The sequence below is a fragment of the Perna viridis genome, chromosome 12, assembly GCF_037379345.1.
Source record: "Perna viridis isolate PV_CMFRI_1.1 ecotype Kerala chromosome 12, ASM3737934v1, whole genome shotgun sequence".
Taxonomy (NCBI): Eukaryota; Metazoa; Mollusca; class Bivalvia; order Mytilida; family Mytilidae; genus Perna; species Perna viridis.
Window position 1 is genome coordinate 4326693 of NC_142456.1, and position 21118 is coordinate 4347810.

General features: G+C 33.3%; 1 protein-coding gene across 5 annotated transcripts in view; it reads right to left on the minus strand.

Moving 5' to 3' along the window:
• The window catches only part of LOC148600924 (uncharacterized), a 38721-nt gene that overhangs the window by 4375 nt on the left and 13228 nt on the right, over positions 1–21118 (minus strand). For 3 of the 5 annotated variants that reach the window (XM_088556394.1, XM_088556396.1, XM_088556397.1), the window contains exons 2-11: positions 11687–12431; positions 10324–10393; positions 8989–9069; positions 8533–8626; positions 7357–7581; positions 6638–6798; positions 6030–6127; positions 5049–5084; positions 3645–3764; positions 2857–2969 (exon numbers count right to left, since the gene is read on the minus strand). In XM_088556394.1, coding sequence (XP_088412520.1) covers positions 2857–2969; positions 3645–3764; positions 5049–5084; positions 6030–6127; positions 6638–6798; positions 7357–7581; positions 8533–8626; positions 8989–9069; positions 10324–10393; positions 11687–12431 — 1743 coding nt within the window. Of the gene's footprint in view, positions 1–2856; positions 2970–3644; positions 3765–5048; positions 5085–6029; positions 6128–6637; positions 6799–7356; positions 7582–8532; positions 8627–8988; positions 9070–10323; positions 10394–11686; positions 12432–18265; positions 18423–21118 lie in introns of those variants that run through there. The other 2 variants (XM_088556398.1, XM_088556395.1) reach the window with 2 other exon arrangements.

A 21118-nucleotide genomic window follows, 5' to 3' on the forward strand; every position in this document is an offset into this window, starting at 1 on the left:
TAAAATCATATATGTAATTAACTACAAACGTGTATGAATATTGTTTACGTGTGAATAATTTGCCTCCATGCTGTAAGTTAGCAGAACAGGTAAAAATGCGGATTTTCAGCAATATTTATTCAAGTAAATTTTATGAAGAATTTATACAATCATCGTACCATTAGCATAATGATTTTGAAAGCCTTATTTTCCAAGCTTTGCAACGGTATGCAACTTTAAGATGTCATTTGTCCTGGGAATTCACAGTGAAACTTTGAAAATTACTTTTTCTTATCATGTAAAGTAATAGAAACGTTAGAAGTGGTTAGTGAGACCATGAACTAAATTACGGCATATTTCAGAGAAATGCATAATATGAGGAAAATTGCCTTTCCTGGTCATTATTTCCATTTTCCCATAAAATCAGTATAGTGATATTGGTAATCTGACTATATTTTAAGAGGTGCATTGTGCAAGGTATTTTAAATAACAACATAGCAACACGATTTTTATCAGTAACGGTGACTCATAACTTGACGTCATCCATGAAATATATAACGTAACTGCTTCGGATATTCAAAGTACTCAAATAGTCACACAGCACAGACTTAAAATCACACAGTAATGAAATAGGTATGATATAAATTGTTGAAATCTGCTCTTTTTTCATAATGATAAATGATATTTACTATTACAACTTCTTGAATTATCATAGGTATCACTTTGGTGTGACAAGTTAGTTAAAAGTGTAATTTTTTAGTAATTTAGGGAAAATATCACTGAGGGGCATGATATAAAAATTACCATTTCTTTGTAGTCCTATGTCTGATTGTTACGTTTTAATCCAGTGGTGATACTTGTATCTGGCAAATTTTAATCGGGAGAAAATTGATAAAAACAAAAACTCAACGCAAATGAATAAACGAGTAGACTCAAAACCGTTGTTTTTTTGCGCATTCGCTTCAACAGTGACAAAGTAAATGACAGGAAATGTTATTCGACTTGGATAGTTATCATTCATGCTGAGGGGTGGACGCAACAAAGAATGAAATATCAAAACAGTCAAAATCATTCCCTTCTTCATCGTTTTGTCTGTGTGTGATATAAATGATTATTATACAGATAGCAGTGTTTTATCAAATGTCCCCAGTATAATAAATTTCGATAATTAATAATGTGAAATAAATTCGGTAATTTCACTCGCGAACTTTCTCCAGACAAAAGCGTCACATTTTTTATATCTATCCGCCAATTCAAAATTCTTGTTGAAAATATCGATAAATTATGAAGAAAATCTATATAATAAATAGGAACATCAATTGGTTATCGTGAGTAACCAAAATATGACCACTCGTTTCAAGAATGCTTGAGGATTTAATTCGTGCACGGAACAAGTTCTGCACTCTCGTTAAATCTAGGCGTTCTTCGGCACTCGTGATAATATTTTGGATATTTATCCTATCAATATTTTGAGTCGTAACAGTTTCTTATTACTCCAACAGTAAAAAAGAATCAATAGTGACTTAGTGTGGAAAGTTAGAAATCAGGAAATAAAACAACACACATTTAAACCAAAGACAAACATATCCCGTGCATAAACCACACACGTTAGTGTACCACACTTAAGTGTACCACACAGACTTACTGTTCTCGTATAGATCTAGTGTGAAATAACAAGCTACTTAATCAACTAAAGATATGCTTAAGTACAAAAATATTTATAAATTGCTAGAAGTACATTTTTCGACCAGATATTTCTACCGATTATCTACTTTTGTGTACCAGACAGATATTTTTAGCCATGTCATCTTATTAGTGGCATGATATGCAATAATTGCAAAGTCCCAGTACACTATATACAACTTTATTTATATCTGGTGAAAATACATGTGTACAGTTCGAAAGTCAGGGACAGACTCCTCGATTCAAATAGACAAAAAAATATTCTACTTTTTTACAGAGGATCACAAAACACTTACACAAAATTCCGATTTTTTTAGGTATTTAGCGATAATTGCTATATTGACAAATTTGCTTGGGGCGTTTTCTCAGCTCAATAACAAACATAAAGATTAACAGGGGATTAAAGAACAATTAGGCGACCAAAGTCAATTTCAAATAAATAAATGTCAATTAATATAGATACTATAGATACGAAGAAAATCTTAAAACGATAAAATAAACAATGTCCAGCACTTAAAGTTCAATAAAATTCCGTTTCCACTAAAAACGTCCAAGGGGTCCGGCTGTCCGTTTTCTCTTGGTTATATTAGTTTAGTTATCCAACCGAAACATTAGTCTATAGACATATCCCTTACTCAGTAACATAATCAACAATATACTATATATATAGAGAATATTTATGAATATGTAAATAGAGAAAAATGTTGATCTTCGACATCCAAATGGAAACCATGCCCGTCTATTTTAAGTACTTGTAAGTCACAATTACAGTTATTTTGAATTGTACTGGGTACAAATGTACATAAAGGGTTAAAATGATGTAAAGACAAATAGCCATATAATTTGTTTGTATGTATGTAGGTCTGATTATTTCATACAAAGTATAAAAATGAAAGTAACAAAGTTAAAAACCTCATTGTCACAATGGCATAACATGAACATTAACATGGTAGCTGTAATAATGTAGCACCTTCGAAATACTTTGGTATTACTTCTCAGTGCTAGACTAGGCTTCATAAATCGATATATTTGTTTTTGTTACTTCTAATAAATATTTTATTTTTCTATCATGATTTGCCTTGGTAGCTTGGTTGTAATACTCTTGATGAGAGTTTATTACTTGAAACACGTGTACAGCATACCAAAAAAAGCAATATTTATGAGATTGATATATTAGTATTTATAACAACGTACTCTTGTTCTTCTTGGGAAGATCTTTTCTTGTATCTGGTTGCCTTTTTATCCGCCATAGCCATAGCTTTTCTTACAATATCGTCTGACTTCATTGTAGCTAGCACTCCGTTTTCCTACAAATTGATTAAAGGGCTTTCATAAAACACTGCACATTGATGTAAAGTAAAGATTCCCGTTCAAAATTAAATCGAGAGTATGCTGATCAAACGATTAATCACAAAATGGTGTATGAATAACAGTACATTAAATGCTATTGCTTCTTTCTGTAAGGAGGAGCGTTTACTCATTCGGAAAACAGGAAATTGATGACTAAAGGATTCGGTGTAACTTCTAACAGGAAATTGATGACTAAAGGATTTGGTGTAACCTCTAACAGGAAATAGATGACTTAAGGATTTGGTGTAACTTTAAAGATACACTGGTCGTATACAAATCACATGCAGTGCAATGGAACTATAAAGAGTCTTACGTTGGTGTAACGATTACATAAAACGAACACGCAAGGGGACCTACGTTGATGGATCTACTGTTCAAGATAATTAGCATGACTGTGTCTCTTCTATCATAATTTGCTATAACATGTGTTTCCAACTGCAAAGCTTATTTGAAAATGAAGTTTATTCCTTTACTTTGTTGCAATCAAAACCTTTTTTTCCAAATCCCTGACCAAGGGTTTTTTTTAACGCCATTGACTACCTTGTGTTTTGATTCCCAATCCCTAAAAATACCACATGTACAGTAATATGTCACTTCTAAATATTTGGTTTTTGAAGTATATTCTTCTTTACCATAAATCCGTCTTTTTCTTTTTGGTCAGCTCCTGGCATCTCCCATGCTTTTCTCAAATGTTTTCCCAGTTCACTATTTTCTTCTAAAGCTGCACTTATTTCTTCCTCGGTTCCTTGTAACTTAAAGAACATTCAAAATCAAGATATATGGAGTGTCAGATCATGAAATAAAATTACTTCTGAATTGACATTGTTGATTGATTAAGTATAACAATGTATTTTAACAAGATTTTTGAGATGATGAAGCCCGTGCTTCCGAAATGAAGTAATATTATACAATGCCTTCTTGCTACATTTACAGAACTCAGTTTGTTTTTGCGATAATTAAACCGTTTCTTTAATTCTAAAAATAAATGGTTTTTTTTTCTTTTCTTTTTTTTTTTTTAATTTAACTCTTAGTAAATTAGCTATCTAGAGCCTGGTAGTCACATGGCTACAGTAATATGCAAGTCAAAGCAATACATTTTTGTAATACTAGTTAATCAAAACTTTCATTATTTTATTATTGTTCATTGGGTGAACTTTTGTAAGATATTTGTTTTGCTTGCTTTGTAAGAGTTTTTGTTGTTTTATTGACATTACGACACAGATTTGTGATAGAAATATAGGCCTGTCATATTTTCTACACAACTCGTAGATTAGTTCGTTTTTAAGAAAATGGTAAAGGGGTGTAAAGATACATGGAAAAGAAATAAATATGTCTAAGCATTGTTCAAAGAAAGATATGTTTCCTCGGAGTAAAAGCAAAAATTTGTCCGAATTTAGTTACAAGACACAATCTGAAAAAGAAGATAAATCTGCAAAGGTAACAAATCATGTTGGCTGAAAGAAGGGAATACAATTTCTGGAGTATATGTACATGCATATAAGAACCACAACCGGTTCATAAAAACACATTCTGGTTAAATATCATTGAGCCATCAGAGTTGAGAATTAAGGCTATCATTGATGCACGGGTTCATCTAGATGCACATCTGAATTGTTCGAAAATGTATAGGCACGACTCCAAAATATTGAATGAATTGCTGTTGGATATAGTATTTTACCTTTAAAAGCTAGCATTTTTCTGTCAGTATTTAGAGAACTAGATATTACTCATTCACCAAGTCCAAATGACTAAATCTGACATTTTTAGTTGTGTGTTTTTATAAGCTTTGTATTATCAATAATGCCTTGATTAAGCATTATGTAAAACAATAAAAATGAAGTACATCGAAAATTGTTTCCAAGTCCTTCTAGTCAACTCTGATGTATAAAATTTTTTTTAGGAATATCAAGGTTACAATAGCAAGCTAATTAGCAAATAAATATTTTAGCATTGAACTAGGACATGTGGAAAAACAACATGGATGTATGAATATATTGGGTGGATAGATGGCAAAACAAGCACACTTGTACATATACCTTTCTTAAGACGGAAAGTCGTCTATTTTGTCTGCCCTGTGTTAAACAAATATGGTAAGAATGATAGCATACAAGCTGATGCATTATTAACTATTACATGGGTGGAACAAAGCTTAATTTCAGGGTAGCTTAAAATATTCTACTGGAATGGTCATATGATTATTCGGGACATCAGCATGCACTCATTTCCACGTGATATCCTAGGACATGACTGCATATTTCTTTTTTATAAGAACTAAATAATGACTCTTCCTACTAATCCATTAGAACTTCATAATGACTATTTTATGTTTGGATTTAGGAAAAGATAAAAGGGCACTCCAATAGAATATATCAAGACGATATTTCTTAGTACATTTGAATTTTGAAATGACCGTCGAATACTGAATCTCTACAAGAGTACATTAGGAAATTTAATATTGACATTTTACAATCTACATAAACAACTATATCACCAAGATCGATACATAAAGTTATATTAATGTATGTCCTACTCTGGCACAATCTCACAAAAATTCATGTGTGAAATTGATCGTAAATTATGACGTCACAATGCTATTCAAGGTTGTGACGTCATTCCTCAAGATCAACTTTACTTTTTCTATCACTGTTTGCATTTTTTTATGTTTTCTACAGTTGTATTGCATTACTAGGTAAGATAGTATACATATAGTAAATAGGATCAATTGGCAAACTAATGAAATATATTTTCTAATTGTAGGAGTGATAATATGTAGCATGACAATAAAATCATACGTCTGGAAACACCATAAGAGAATATTCATAATTGCTACATAAAAAAGCAAAAGTGGAATCAATCTTTTGTGAAGAACTATTTATAGCACAAGCAAAGAAACATTCCCCTCAACAAACCAATCATTTTTCGTGAATTCACTTCTAACGTAGAAGCAAAAACAAAATTTATTCATTGTGTAACAACTTCTAATTTTCACAAAAAAGTATAGAACTAAAGAGACTAACCTTAGAATAGAAATTGTCTAGAGTCTTTGCAAGTTCCTTACTGATAAGTTGACTATTTTCCTGTTCAGGCTCTTCTTCTGAACTCTCAGATTCATCGTCTGTTTATAAAGATACCATTTGGTATTAAGAATGTGTTGAAAGGGAGATAATGCATGAAGTTACATGTGTTGTCGTTGTCGGATAACCCCCCTCGTAAAGGATATTAATATCGGACTGCACTTAACATCGGAAACAACATTAGCCCCTGGCAACTATATTAGGCCATATACCAAATACGAAATCATCCCAGCCGCCATTGGGAGCCGAGATAATTGCGATGAAATTCGTACACCATGAAGGATAATAATATTCCAATTGACAACCCACTCATTAAGTGGAGTACACGTATCAGCAAAAGGCATTTACTGTTATCTAAAACATCTAAAAATTTCTTAGGAAAAAACTTATTAAAGATGTAATTATAACCATGTGGATGTCAAGAGTAGCATAACCCTTTAACTAAACAAGGGCCGGTTGATATGTGGAAGCCCGTGAGCATAAAGAGGGTGGGTTTTGGGAACCCCTACCACCTGTTCACCCCTGAAAGACATGCCAGGGGTTTATATTACCTTCTAATCCGTTTTCTGTCATTACACCATTGGGAACGGTTTGTGGTCTGGAAGGTAACTTCGTACTAGATGGTGGACGGGGCTTGGCTGATTGTGCTCTAAATGGCTCATAAACGGCTCCTTTCTGAATAAATCTGTACATGTTTTCTTTGTGCTGCTCCCTAGATGGAATTAAAGTTTCTAAAATATGATTTGACTTGTCTAAATGTGGTAGAGCATCTTCTGTATCGTATTGTATGAAATAGTAAATCAATAAGTTTGTGGTTTCTTTATTACATTTCTATATATCAAAAATTTAATACGAATACAGGAAACCGTTACTTTACTCAGATAAGTTGAGTATTATTTTATTTCACACAATTTTAAGGGCCTATTGCTACAACGTGTTAGTATAGAAAGGTGGGTTTCTATATAAGTTTTATCTAAATTTTAACTAAAAGTGAAAACACAGTTACAACCACAAGATAACCGTTCTTCCACCAAAACAAACTTAATTTTGATACTCATATACTGATATTTAGAACTAGTACATGTAAATACCTTGTAAATCGTAAAAACAGATTGTAAAAAATACCGTTTTCAGACAGAACTAATTTAGATACCCAGTAAACTAAATAAATCAATCTTTTTCTCAGTTACACTGTTGTTTCTTTGGTGGTATATCAGATATATTTTCAGAACTAAAACAAAAATGTTGCATAATTGTTACATTAACTTACAGAGCCGTAGGTGGCCTCTCTATCACATGGTTTGGGCCGGTCTTTGACATGTATTTCAGCTTTCCTTTTTCTTTCAATGCTTCCCTGACTTTGCTATGTTTATAGTTCTTCCAGAGTGAGTTGTAATAGCCTCTGTCCATCAGATCATCGTCTGTAACTTCTTCATCTTGATCTTGGGCAATAATCCTGGCGAGGCTCTCCTTATTTACAATGTCGAATGCAATTCTATGGGAAAAAAGTGCACTTTTATCTTCACTTAAAAATTTATTATCGTAACATGGTTGATTTTATTAAACAATATTAATATCGATACCAATATATTTCTTAATGGTATTTGTTATATTTGTATTAAATAAAATAGAATTGCATTTTTATGCTTTTCTGCTTATAAAGAGTCACGTCCCCTTGTCATCGTCTAGCGGAAGTTTCATTGATACTCTGTAGAAAGACAATCAGGGTTACATACTAGTAGAATTTATTTGCATAAAAGTGCAGGTCTACTTCAAGTAAACGGACGTGGTAATTACAAATCGTACATAATTATAAGAATATATGCACTGCACATCAACATACATGTATATTTTAAAAGTATACAGGAATCTACCAACCAGAAAATTTGAATGGCGAGGATCTGCTTGCTGAATCGCCGTTAAACGGTATATTTATTACATGAATAACAAAGTTTTATCGATTTCTTTAACCATTTGATCTTTCACAAATTTGCATTTTTAGTAGCACTGAGTTACAAAATTCAAAATTTATGTTGAAAACAGAAATAAATTAAGGAGAAAATATTTATGATAAAGAGGATAATCAACTGGTCATCGTGAATATTCAAAACATAAAGAAATCATGTTATTACTCGTGCTTAGAACACTTGAAGATTTAACTTGTGCACGGAACATATTCCGTACACTCGTGAAGTCCGTACACTCGTGAAGTATGTACGTTCTTCGGCTCTCATATTTGGTCATTCACTCTCTCCAAATAATGATCCTGTTAGTTTCTGTATGTAAACATTGACTGTGAAGAAATATTCAAATCAAAATATTCTGATACTAGTATGATACATATAAATTTTCCTAACCTGTACTTGTTGAGGCTATACAAACTGGAATACGAGAACAATAATTGAATAAAATAGATACAAAGAAGGTGTCCATTGATAAAATATACCTTGGAACTTTATACACTGTGGTAGCACTGGTTGTGATTACCGAATTAGAATTTGGATTGTTATCGAGAACTCCTTCCAGTCCAAACATCTCATCTTTGAAAAAAATAATAAAAAATATCGATCAAACAATGGTACAAAACAAAAAAACTAATATAGAAATACTTCATTTTTATATACACATGCATACCACATAACTATCGGGTAAGTGAAAAGATGCAAACATGGCAACTTCAGAAATCTATTTTACATAGTTTTTTTTCCATTTTGTTCTACTCAACAATTACATAACTGCACTATGTTGTTCCATGGCTCTCCCCCATAGCGAACTGAAACGTACTAGCATCTTCATAACTTGTTAAGGCAATTAATGGTGTAAGGATTCTCTTTGAATATTGTTTGTTTTAGCTACATGTCGGTAACACTTATTTTTTATTTCCATCATGCGCTTTGTTTACCTGGTTCTTTGCAGGCAACGTAAAAAGTTTCCGTCTTCTGAGCTTCCGGTATATAGACATCACGACACAACTGACAGCGGCCTATAATGAATAAGATACAGTATTTTGAATAAGGGAAAGTAGGTTCGTACTGATTAATGGAGAGAAAACAGCCAGATTGTAAATGTTATCGTCATACAAGTCAACATTTTTTGTCTTTCATGTACGTGAAATTCACGTGAAGGCTAAGAGTAATCAAGGGAACCATGGTTCTAGCGGAAATCAAAAGAAATCAACCCAGGGACAAAGACCAGCCATGGAAAACAAACATACATAACAAATAACATTAAGCAACAAAAATAATACATACAAAGTAACAAAAGCAAATGAGCAACTCAGACTCCACTAAAAACTGGGAGCATGGACCAGATGCACCGGTAGGGTAAGTGTCCTCTGCTTTTCTACAAATACCCACCGAGTTTCTCATAAAAAGTCAAGTCCGGGGTAGACAAAAGAGGAAAGGAAAACTGACACGTTGAACGAATCAGTTTTCATGGCGCAGATGAATACATCGTAACGATCCACGAGTTCAGAATGACGACCATAAAACTTCTGTAGTGATGACTTCAATCTTGTAGCAACAACCCTGTTCCAGAAGGCTAACTGTAAGAAGTCTAGTGCGATACAAAAAGTCTGTGTAGTTACGGCAAGCTCTGGCATAACGTATGAGTTGTGTTATGAAAACTCCACACGCAGGTGTTGAAGGTGCTAAAACATGTTCCGGTATTTAAGGTCGTAGCATCTATCATAGACATCTGCTTCAGCGCATTTCATCCATTTGCCCTTTTTTCCCTTCCCAATTGGACTTGGCACCAACCATTCAATTGCCGGGGGTATTTATTTTTTTTTAAGTAGCCTTAGATACATGTATATGGGTTTTTTTTTAAAAAAGTAGCCTTAGATACATTTATACAATAAAATTTTCGTGTAACTCAGTTTTTCAAAAAAATATAACTATAATAAATATCAAAGTGTAAAGAAATATCGAAAATGAAAGAAAACTATTTCTTGTGTGTGTACTTCAAAAACAATTTTCTGATTCTTTGCATCTTTGAAAAAAATCTAAAGGGCAGTTTCGGAGAATACGAGAGGACGAACAGACGGATGTACGATGGAACGAACAGAGGGATTCAATCACCAGGTCCATCCGATGGTTGTGGCGGAGACGTTAATTTTCTAGCCGTGGCCTAAGTGAATATAATCGACCCTTCCTAAAGTTGTAAACAAATATGCTCCGACTTTTTATATACAAATCTTGCCATGTTCACTCCTCAAAAACAAATGTTTTTCCCTTACCTGTGATGATGAAGTAGAGATATTCTGAAGTCTCTCCCTGATGCAAAATTGTTTTATTCGGTGAGTATTCCTACAAAAAATGATAAGCATAACAATTAATGAATTATGATCAACATTTTTACAATCGGTTTAAAGATTGAAAAAAACGCATTAGTTAAAAGGGATGCTGTGTTTTCGCCTATATAAAATATCAAGTGTTATTTAAATCTTTTTCTTCCTTTTTTTCTCAAGAAAATGAAAAGTTACACAAATCAAATAAGTTTACAAAGTACCTTCATTTTAGAGAGTTCATGGTGTGTTTGTTGGGGGTAGGTATTCTGTTATGAATATACTTCCAAATAAACCAGTGTAGACAAATAAACCTTGATTTCGTTGTATACAGAAACAGATAAACATATTGTGACTGTTTCCAAGTGAAATTCATGTGTGTTTAGCCTTCACGTGAATTTCACGTGAATCGTGAGAAACAAATTTCAGATGAGAGGTGAACAAGTTACATAATTAATTTATGTGAAACATAAGAGCAGTTCACATGAACTATTGTTGTGTAACCACTATCAATTCACGTATAATTAAGAGAATTTTTCGCGATCTAATCATAAAGTACATTTGTAATTATAAAAAAAACATAAGCAAATAAGACAATATAAGAACACGTCTGCTGAAGAAATGTTGTTTACACGTTCTAACGTGTGATAATATGAATTTGTGTTAATTACTTCTTTTGTAAAATGATTTTCTATAGTCGCTCTTTCATCAAATGTCTCCCTTTAAATTTATATTTTCATCCGTATCTATATCATTTACTTTTCAAAGTACATTTTTCTAGTTTCAAAAAGAAACCATAGGTCGCAAAATTTCATTTACTTTATAAAAGCAGATTCGGCAAATAAATTTTCAATACTCCATTCGAATTATCAAGAAGTAATTTCAGAGTCACCTTCCATGAAGCCGTCCGGATAACTCGATAAAAAGACATCAATTTAGATAAAATGAAGCTTCAAAAGGTTCATAACCCAAATTATTTTCTTCTTTACATGGTGTCAGAGAGGTTTTACAAACACACGTATTGCTTAGGGAGAACTCATTAATGATGACAATTACACAATATAGTTCAATCATGGAAAGAACACAGAGGCATAAAATGTATTCAATTTAAATTCTGTAAACATGTAATGTTCATAGTGTTTAATTTCTCGTGTTTTCTTCTGGTCGCTTGTGATACACCTGAAAATGCGAAATTTTCAATGATGTTAGTTTTCTATGATTGATATTATATTTCTTATTCATCTATTTATCAAAAAGTGCACGGTGTTATATCATTCGGAACTACAGGAAAACATTAGCAGTTTAGAGAACTTACTTCTTTTAGAATAAGGGGCAAAATTTTCTCCCTAACTTCTTTTGAAACTTTTGCGAGTATTGGTGATTGTCCAAAAACATAGCGTCTTATTTCAGATAACAAAACAGATTTAAAACGTTCACAAATACGATGAAATTTTTCTCTATCAATCCGTAAAAATTCACTAAATTCCTTTGTGTAAACAGTTGCGGGAGGTGCAATATCTTCAGTTCGGTCTTCGGCACTAACAATACCGAGGTATTCCCCAGTTCCATGACTATATATAATATTTGGTTGATATACACTTCTAGATGCCGTAGCACGCATATCATATGTCACTTCAACGGCACCATGAACGATATAATAGCAAGATAAAACTTCTTCCCATTGTTTTTTCACAACGTACTGAAATGTATTGTATGTTTCCAAGGTGACGCAATGACTAATAGCATCTTTAATGTGCCCTTGATCTTTATGAATAAGTTTCAGACCCTCAACAACCGACCGCATTGTTCGTAACTCGGATTTTGTCAAAATAGGATCCTCTTCTGGTCTGTATCTTGCATTGCGCGCCATAATTCGTCGCGCCTCTTTTGTTATAACAACGTTTCCTGATGTTACGTAAAGTCTCTTATTGAAAACAGGAGGTACATTTTTATCATGTTTCTCCGTCTTTTCTTGTTCTGTTTCGTTTTTGCGTTGTTCGTGTGCTCTCTCGTAGAAGTCATGAGTGTCAGAAACATAGTTTGCAAGCTCCTGCATTTTTCTAAAAAAAAAAAGAGTGCAGAATGTAATTTTAGTAACGATTGAATTTTATTTGGCTTTAAATGCTCGGCTCTCTTGATCTGATAAAAGCGACAAAAAATATAATATTATTGAACAGATATATTTAAAAATCATAGTCAACAAAAGTGAAATTGGAAACATGTTACTTTATGCCTCGAGCTGTAAAATTTCTTTATATGATTGAATTTTCAAACTTAAAAATATTGAAATATCCAAATATTGAAATATCATCAAGCGAACGTTTGGTTCTAGATAGACAATGCAAAGTTTTGAAAAATACCTCTATATTTATACCTTAAAAGAAAAAAGTTTTAGTTACGCAAGATGAAGTGAAAGGCACTTATTAAGGGCTCTTAAATGATGCTAAGCATCTCCAGTAACGAACACTATAATTGACACTTGATTTTTTCATTTACATTGAATTATCAATAGTCCTTAACAGTAAAATAATTAGCAACAAAGTTTCCAATGTTAGCACGTTCTTAAAATGTGAGGACATGTACTTCATTGTTGCGAGTTAAAAAGGGAAAACGTGATTTACGCCGTAACGAGATAGAGTAATTTTTTGTATTCTTTTATTTACAATCTACGATGCTGTGCATGCCAAAGACGTTGTTAGGTTGTAATGACAATAGAAATGGAGTGGTAAATATTATGTAATTTTAAGCGTTGATAATGTACGCGATGTGGACACCTCTATGTGTGCAACTGCATAAACTGAAAAAATGCACTTTATACATTAACTTGCAGCAAAAAAGTAAAGGAAATCATATAATTGGACAAGAAATAGTTTGTTTGTTTTCAGCCTCTTATGTTAAAAATACATTATGGTGTGTCCAGTAGCTTTAAGAAATGCTTGAGCGTCACCATTCAACAAGAATAACTCCATTCACTGCAACAGTGAATGTGCTTTACTATTTGTACATGTTTCTTGCATCAAATTCTGCTACTTTGCACTCCTTAACTAACGAACTGGCACTCCTCTGTTCCGTAGAATTCAGTTACAACAGAACATAAAGTGCAATGTTATGTGTTATTTTTGTTCATAGTGACATGTCTATTTCACTACTGATAACTCAGTATAACCGGAACATAGTGACATATTCTGCTTTTCCCCCACGCATGTCTATTTAGCTACTGACAACTCACTATAGCCGGAACATAGTGACATATTCTGCTTTTCCCCCACGCATGTCTATTTAGCTACTGACAACTCACTATAGCCGGAACATAGTGACATATTCTGGTTTCCCCCATTCATGTCTATATCACTATTGACAACTCAGTATAGCCGGAACATAGTGACATATTCTGGTTTCCCCCCACGCATGTCTATTTAACTACTGACAACTCACTATAGTCGGAACATAGTGACATATTTTGGTTTCCCCCACGCATGTCTATATCACTATTGACAACTCAGTATAGCCGGAACATAGTCACATATTCTGGTTTCCCCCACGCATGTCTATTTCACTACTGACAACTCAGTAGAGCCAGAACATAGTGACATATTCGGGTTTCCCCCACGCATGTCTATTTCACTACTAACAACTCAGTATATTCGGGACATAGTGACTTATTCTGGTTTTTCCCACGCATGTCTATTTCACTATTGACAACTCAGCAGGAACATAGTGACATAATATGTTTTTTTCCCACGCATGTCAATTTCACTATTGACAACTCAGCGGGAACGTAGTGACATAATCTGGTTTTCCCCACGCATGTCTATTTCACTATTGACAACTCAGTATAGCCGGTACATTCTGGTTTTACCTACGCATGTCTATTTCACTATTGACAACTCAGTATCGCCAGAACATTCTGGTTTTACCCACGCATGTCTATTTCACTATTGACAACTCAGCCGGAACGTTCCATTTTTTATTCGTTAGTTACTTTTATTTATATGACGCAGAGAATAAACTAAAATATCATTTAAAAAAGAGTCCTTCGCAGTTTTATCCCATTAAAACTCACATAATGATCATTTAAAACATATATATCCTAGTTTACATAATTGGAATTTTTAAATATCTGCCTTTTTGAATTGCACAGACCAGCGATAATACGATCCACGATTTAATATTCTTTAACAACTTGTATAATGGCTCGTGAAATTGTAGATATAGTATATATAAACCTTCAAATTGTGGGCAGAAATTAGATTTTCCCTTTACGTATACTTTCATATTTTCTTTAAACACCATGTACGTAAATAAAATCGATGAAAGCTTCGAAAATAACACTAGTAAAAAGTACATGTCAACCGTCATATAGCCATAGAAAAAGTTCAACATAATATGTGATATTGATATTAATTATTGAGTAACAAAAATTAAATCACAATCACAATTCATGTGGTATGTTGTCGGCGCCGTAAAACAAAGAAGACTTGTACTACTTGGTCTGGTCAGTACATTCAAGGAGTTGAGATAAAGCTCGAATGTATTTTTGTTATGCGCTTGGAAGCCTTCAAATAACTGTTTTTTCCTCGGTTAAGTCACGGTTAAGTCAAGATTACGTGGATACAATCATGGTCATCTTCACTAATAAATGAATTGTTGACCAGCATCTTCAAAATCCAAACAAAGCATCCAACAAAGCGTACCTACCGCGATATTGGACACTTTTATTGAACAACCATCGGAATAAAGGATATCATTATTCAATAATTTCCTTTCAAGCAATTAGCAGGGTCGTAAAAAGAAGAAATCGCATGACAAGACTACCACTCTTAAACATGTAAATTCTCACAGAGGATCAGCACTCAATCACTCTTGTTAATACTGACAGGGGATCAGCACTCAATCACACTAGTAAATACTGACAAAGGATCAGCACTCAGTCACTCTTGTTAATTTGTTAATATGACAGAGGATCAGCACCCAATCACAGTAGTAAATACTAACAGAAGAACAGCACTCAATCACTCTAGTAAATACTAACAGAGGATCAGCACTCAATCATTCTTGTTAGTACTGACAGAGGATCAGCACTCAGTCACTCTAGTCAATACTGACAGAGGATCATCACCCAATCACAGAAGTAAATACTGACAGAGGAACAGCATTCAATCACTCTAGTAAATACTGACAGAGGATCAGCACTCAATCATTCTTGTTAGTACTGACAGAGATTCAGCCCTCAATCACTCTAGTCAATACTGACAGAGGATCATCACCCGATCACGGAAGTAAATACTGACAGAGGGAACAGCATTCAATCACTCTAGTAAATACTGACAGAGGATCAGCACTCAATAACTTTTGTAAATACTAACAGAGGATCAGCACTCAATCACTCTTATTAATACTGACAGAGGATCAACACTCAATCACTCAAGGAAATACTGACAGAGGACCAGCACCGAATCACACTAGTAAATACTGACAGAGGAACAGCACTCAATCACTCTTATTAATACTGACAGAGGATCAGCACTCAATCACTCAAGGAAATACTGACAGAGGACCAGCACCCAATCACACTAGTAAATACTGACAGAGGAACAGCACTCAATCACTCTTATTAATACTGACAGAGGATCAACACTCAATCACTCTAGGAAATACTGACAGAGGACCAGCACCCAATCACACTAGTAAATACTGACAGAGGAACAGCATTCAATTACTCTAGTAAATACTGACAGAGGATCAGCACTCAATAACTTTGGTAAATACTAACAGAGGATCAGCACTCAATCACTCTTATTAATACTGACAGAGGATCAACACTCAATCACTCTAGGAAATACTGACAGAGGACCAGCACCCAATCACACTAGTAAATACTGACAGAGGAACAGCACTCAATCACTCTTATTAATACTGACAGAGGATCAGCACTCAATCACTCAAGGAAATACTGACAGAGGACCAGCACCCAATCACACTAGTAAATACTGACAGAGGAACAGCACTCAATCACTCTTGTTAATACTGACAGAGGTTCAGCATTCAATCACTCTAGTAAATACTGGCAGAGGGTCAAAGCCAAATGTGTCCTTGTCTCTAATTTGTGTATCTTTGCTTTGCTGGTGAAAATCATTTTTTTTCAATTTGACTGTAAAAATCTATAAAGACAAAAAATAAAATAATACAGCTGCAATTTGCAGCATTTGTTGATTTGTAATAAATTATTATCTAAAAATGTCTCTAGCTCCGTCAGAATTCCTATACATTTAATGTGCATTTAAAATTCTCATTATGGTCATATAAAACACATTTTATCTAATTTGCATAATTGAAAAATATAGAGATGGACCCCCTTAGAAATCAATAAACCATAAATAATTCATAGCAGGCTATAACTGGCTTTTACAGCTTGAATAATTGTCTGTGAAATGTTCAACTTTGTATGAAGGTTTGAAATATGAGAGCTACCATACAGTACGTTCATTTAATAGAATTTTCGAGGTCCTATTTTAGTTTCATAATTAATGTGTTTTATAACCGCCTAATGTACTGTACATTGACTTATGAAATTCTCCAGATTTAGCCGTCGTGACAATACAAAAGTGCATATGTACAGAAAACATTACACTCGTTACCATGCCTCAAAAAATGCAAATGTACTTTATGCGTGTTAATTGGAAGGTGTCAAAACATAAAGGATTGATTTATTTGATGGAATCGAATAACATGAATCTCTACGAGTCCTACACATGTACATGTATATAAAAAAAACATGTTCGCCCAATTCATCGGCTGTACAATGTAAATGTACATGTATGAAAGCATATCATATTTATTTCTACAGGTACACATGCATGTCACGCCAAAACTAAGGGTCATAATATTCAGTATTTGTGATAGCCCTTGTACTTAGAATTGCGATCAAACATTTTTTTTTAATATAGGTTAGCTTAGTTCTCACGTGTAATTCATATACATGTATATTTCAGTTGATTAAAAAAAAGAACAAATAATCAGATATGACCCCCTTTTTTCTTGTACATACGTCCAATGCTTTCCAACACAAATTAAATCAAATATTTTAGATTTGACACTAAGTTTTACTTAAACCTTATAGATAATGTGTACAGCCTTGCCTTGAAGTTGACAATGAAATATTGTTTAACTTAATCATCGAGATAGGAGAATTCGAGAGGCTCCGTCATCTAATCTTAGGATAAACGGAGTGGTCTCTTAATGATAATTCTTAAGCTACTACATACTGAAGAAGGGTTGGAACAAAAACTGTGTGAATATAAAACAAAGCTTTCAAACATAATACAGGAATTTCAATACTTTATGTAGTATCTTCAAATCCTAATAGAAAGTCTGAATAATTACCTCATGAAGAATACATTTTTATTTTAGTTTTCGTTTAATTTAAAATGTTGCATAACAGTTTTTGTACATGTACTTCTAAACCTCATAATTTTTTGTTCACATTTGACATTCGAGAATCAATATTCATAGGTAAATATTCAAGAAACTAACGAAAGAGAAAATTTAACAAAAATTTTAAGAACCTCGCGTGGGGATATAAAGCACGAAAATCAAGAACTTCCCGGATGTTGTCATATTTTTCTCAATTCACCGAATTCTATGGACTCAAATTTAACTTCAGTCATTTTAAAATTTAAAACTGGCGAAACAAGGCTAACAATTAAACTACATCCGCCTTATACATCAAAATGTGTCCAAGTTCCCGATTGGAATGCTAATACATGTACAAGTACGAACGAGGACCGTTACATGTATCGGTGAAAGGAAATAAAATTTGTTATTAAAAATGCACCAAAAAAACATAGATTCTGAAGTTTGACTACAAAAATTGAACGTAATTACACCGTCTTACCTTGAGCAAAACACCAATCCTCCATAAAATCTTTAATATCACAATGACAATATTGTCAAAATAGGCTCAAGTCAAAGGGTCGAAGTAATTTTAATTTCTAGATATGCGCGTAATGTGGTAGTGATAATGACTGCTTGCATGAAACGTCTCGATAAAATCTCAAATTACTCAACTGGTTTCATGTTTCTTATAAAATGCAACGTAAATTACATTGAAGGTATCATTTGCAGGACGAAATACAAAATAATATTATTTTTAAGTGAAACTTTTGATCAAAGTGGGCTTAAGATTTTTTTCAAAAAGTATAAAAATAATATATATCAACAGAAAAAAAAGCACTGTCATAAAATCTATTTTGATTACACGGTCACATTTTACGAACAAATCAGAAGAATTGATAATTGTGCGGTTTGAATTAAAGGAAATATATTTGAACTACATTTTAGATAATTTACTGAATGATTCTTTTCTTCCGAAAATGGTAATTATACCAATACAAAACTATCCAATCAGAGATTAATTCAGTTTTCAGGTTGAAATTAGTTTTAAATCTATTTCAGCTTGAAAAGACTTTGAGTAGACATCTTTATATGACAAACTGGAATATGTGTTGATTATTAAGAACTATACAGATGGAGTTCAATACCAAAATGTTGACATCTCGGAGAACAAATGAACAACTGAAAGCTTTGAGATGAACTTGTAAGAGAAAAAGACCAGTATATTTCTGACCCGATTTTATTAGGTGATTTGTATAAATGAATGAAGTTTTCTGACACTTTTTTTTATAACAAACAATAAGGAATTCGCATTGTCAAGCCGAAAACATACATTTGTAAATTCGAAATAAATGTATATTCGCACAGCCACGTTACATTCAATTTTGATCTTCAGCTTTTAGTACCGCCATAAAATGGGACTTCTATACTATAGCCTCGTTTACCATGTTAACGTACTTTAGTAGTTAGGGAATTTTTACACAAAGGAAGAAAAAAACTGTAACACTCCCTTTAAAAAGTCACACAAAGTTACATTATCATTTAGCAACAGACAAGTGTGATCCAGATAGACGTCTGGTAAATAATACAATATCTACTTCACCCGATTTATATAGTTAGACATGATCAACAGTACAATATTGCTCACCGAATCCGATCACCGAACACACTTTGGCAAAAAAAAACTCTGATAAAAATGTATATACTATATAAATCGTCGAATAAGAAGGTCTTAAATGATATTTAAACGCTTCCAAAAGAAAAAGTGGAAGTGATAAATAATTGCACAGAAAACTGTACCTGAAAATTGTGAATGGATGGACAGCGACCTCGATCACTACATACATATGTACCTTCTGCTTTTATAGCGGAGTGTTACGATGATTTATCAATAAGCCTGCGGAATATTCGGAGGAGACGGAACTGGCGTTCGAATCCACATAAATTTGAAAAGCAATGTCTATTTTTTTAGCATAGGATTATGATTTTCCCCAGTTTTGATTACTTCAAATACAATTCACCCCTGCCACCCCCACCCCCTTTTTGTTCTGTAATAAATTGTGTTTACAAAATGTGCAATCCTTTAATCTGAAATCGTATGACTGTCTGCTTCTGTAATCAATGACAAGACATGGAACCGAAGGAATGCGCATGTAATGAACGTACTACACACCACACAACTCGGATCGTGGACAATGTGCACCGGTAGGGTAAGCATCACTTTAATAAAATAAACGGACCCCGAATAGAAAGACTATATATTATGAATTACGGATTAAATCTGAATCCAGTGCCTTATACAGGGTAGTATCCGAGATTGATTCAGATTTCACAGGAAAAACTCGAATCCTATGATAGTTTACATAGATTTCCAGTTTATTGAAAAAAAATTAAAACAGGTTTTACTATACATGGCGCAAATAAAAAAATATATAAGAACTGTTGTATGAGGTGTTTGTCGAACTGTCAACCAGTTTTACTGGGTAAGTTAAAAATTCTACCAAATTAAATATTGAATCGAATAAAGTATTTAAGTTGTTACGGTTGGAGTTGACATTTAACTAATCATAAGATTTAAAACTGATCTGTGTAATTCACACCAAGATCTCACGTTCCCGGGTACCTACGCAAGACAGCGATGTGATTGGCCTTAAAGCTTAGGTTCCTTTATTTTACAAATAGTAAATCAAACATCGGAATATTATGTGAAAGGTTAAAATGGTAAAAGAAATATGAGGGAATCGCCAGGAAGCAATGACCTTAAAAATATCAAAGTATTTCGAACACATGGAAAATGCATATACAATGTAAGAGATTATCGCGCGAAAGTCCTCTAAAACAGATCAGCTTTCTGATAGAGAGATCTTAGTGATAACACACACTGGATTCACTGGATTACGTACATTGTGCTAGTTAGTTTTTTTTTCTTTTTGTTTTATTTTGTAATCCGAATAATTCACTTATTACAGCATGTATATTCATTCCCCTGCGTTTACATCTTAAACATTTATACATGTAGTTTTTGCTATATTTCACAAATATCGCAGTATACATGTATATTTTGCGACAACGGTCACAATATCATTCGCCTCTGTAATATTTCAACTTTTCGGTAATTCGCACAGGCCCTTGGGACCAGGATTTTCTTTTTTAATCACCGCTTACTATTTAATGCTGGTTATACTATGCCCAGTTTTTCGTCTATCGCCTTCTCTGGGCATAGTATAGACAGCAATAAATAGTAAGTGGACATGTCAGAGAACACACATAATAACTCAAATATGGAAACAAAATGATTTAATGTTATTTTTTGTAATTAAAAAAATCCTGGTCCCAAGGGCCTGTGGTAATTCGG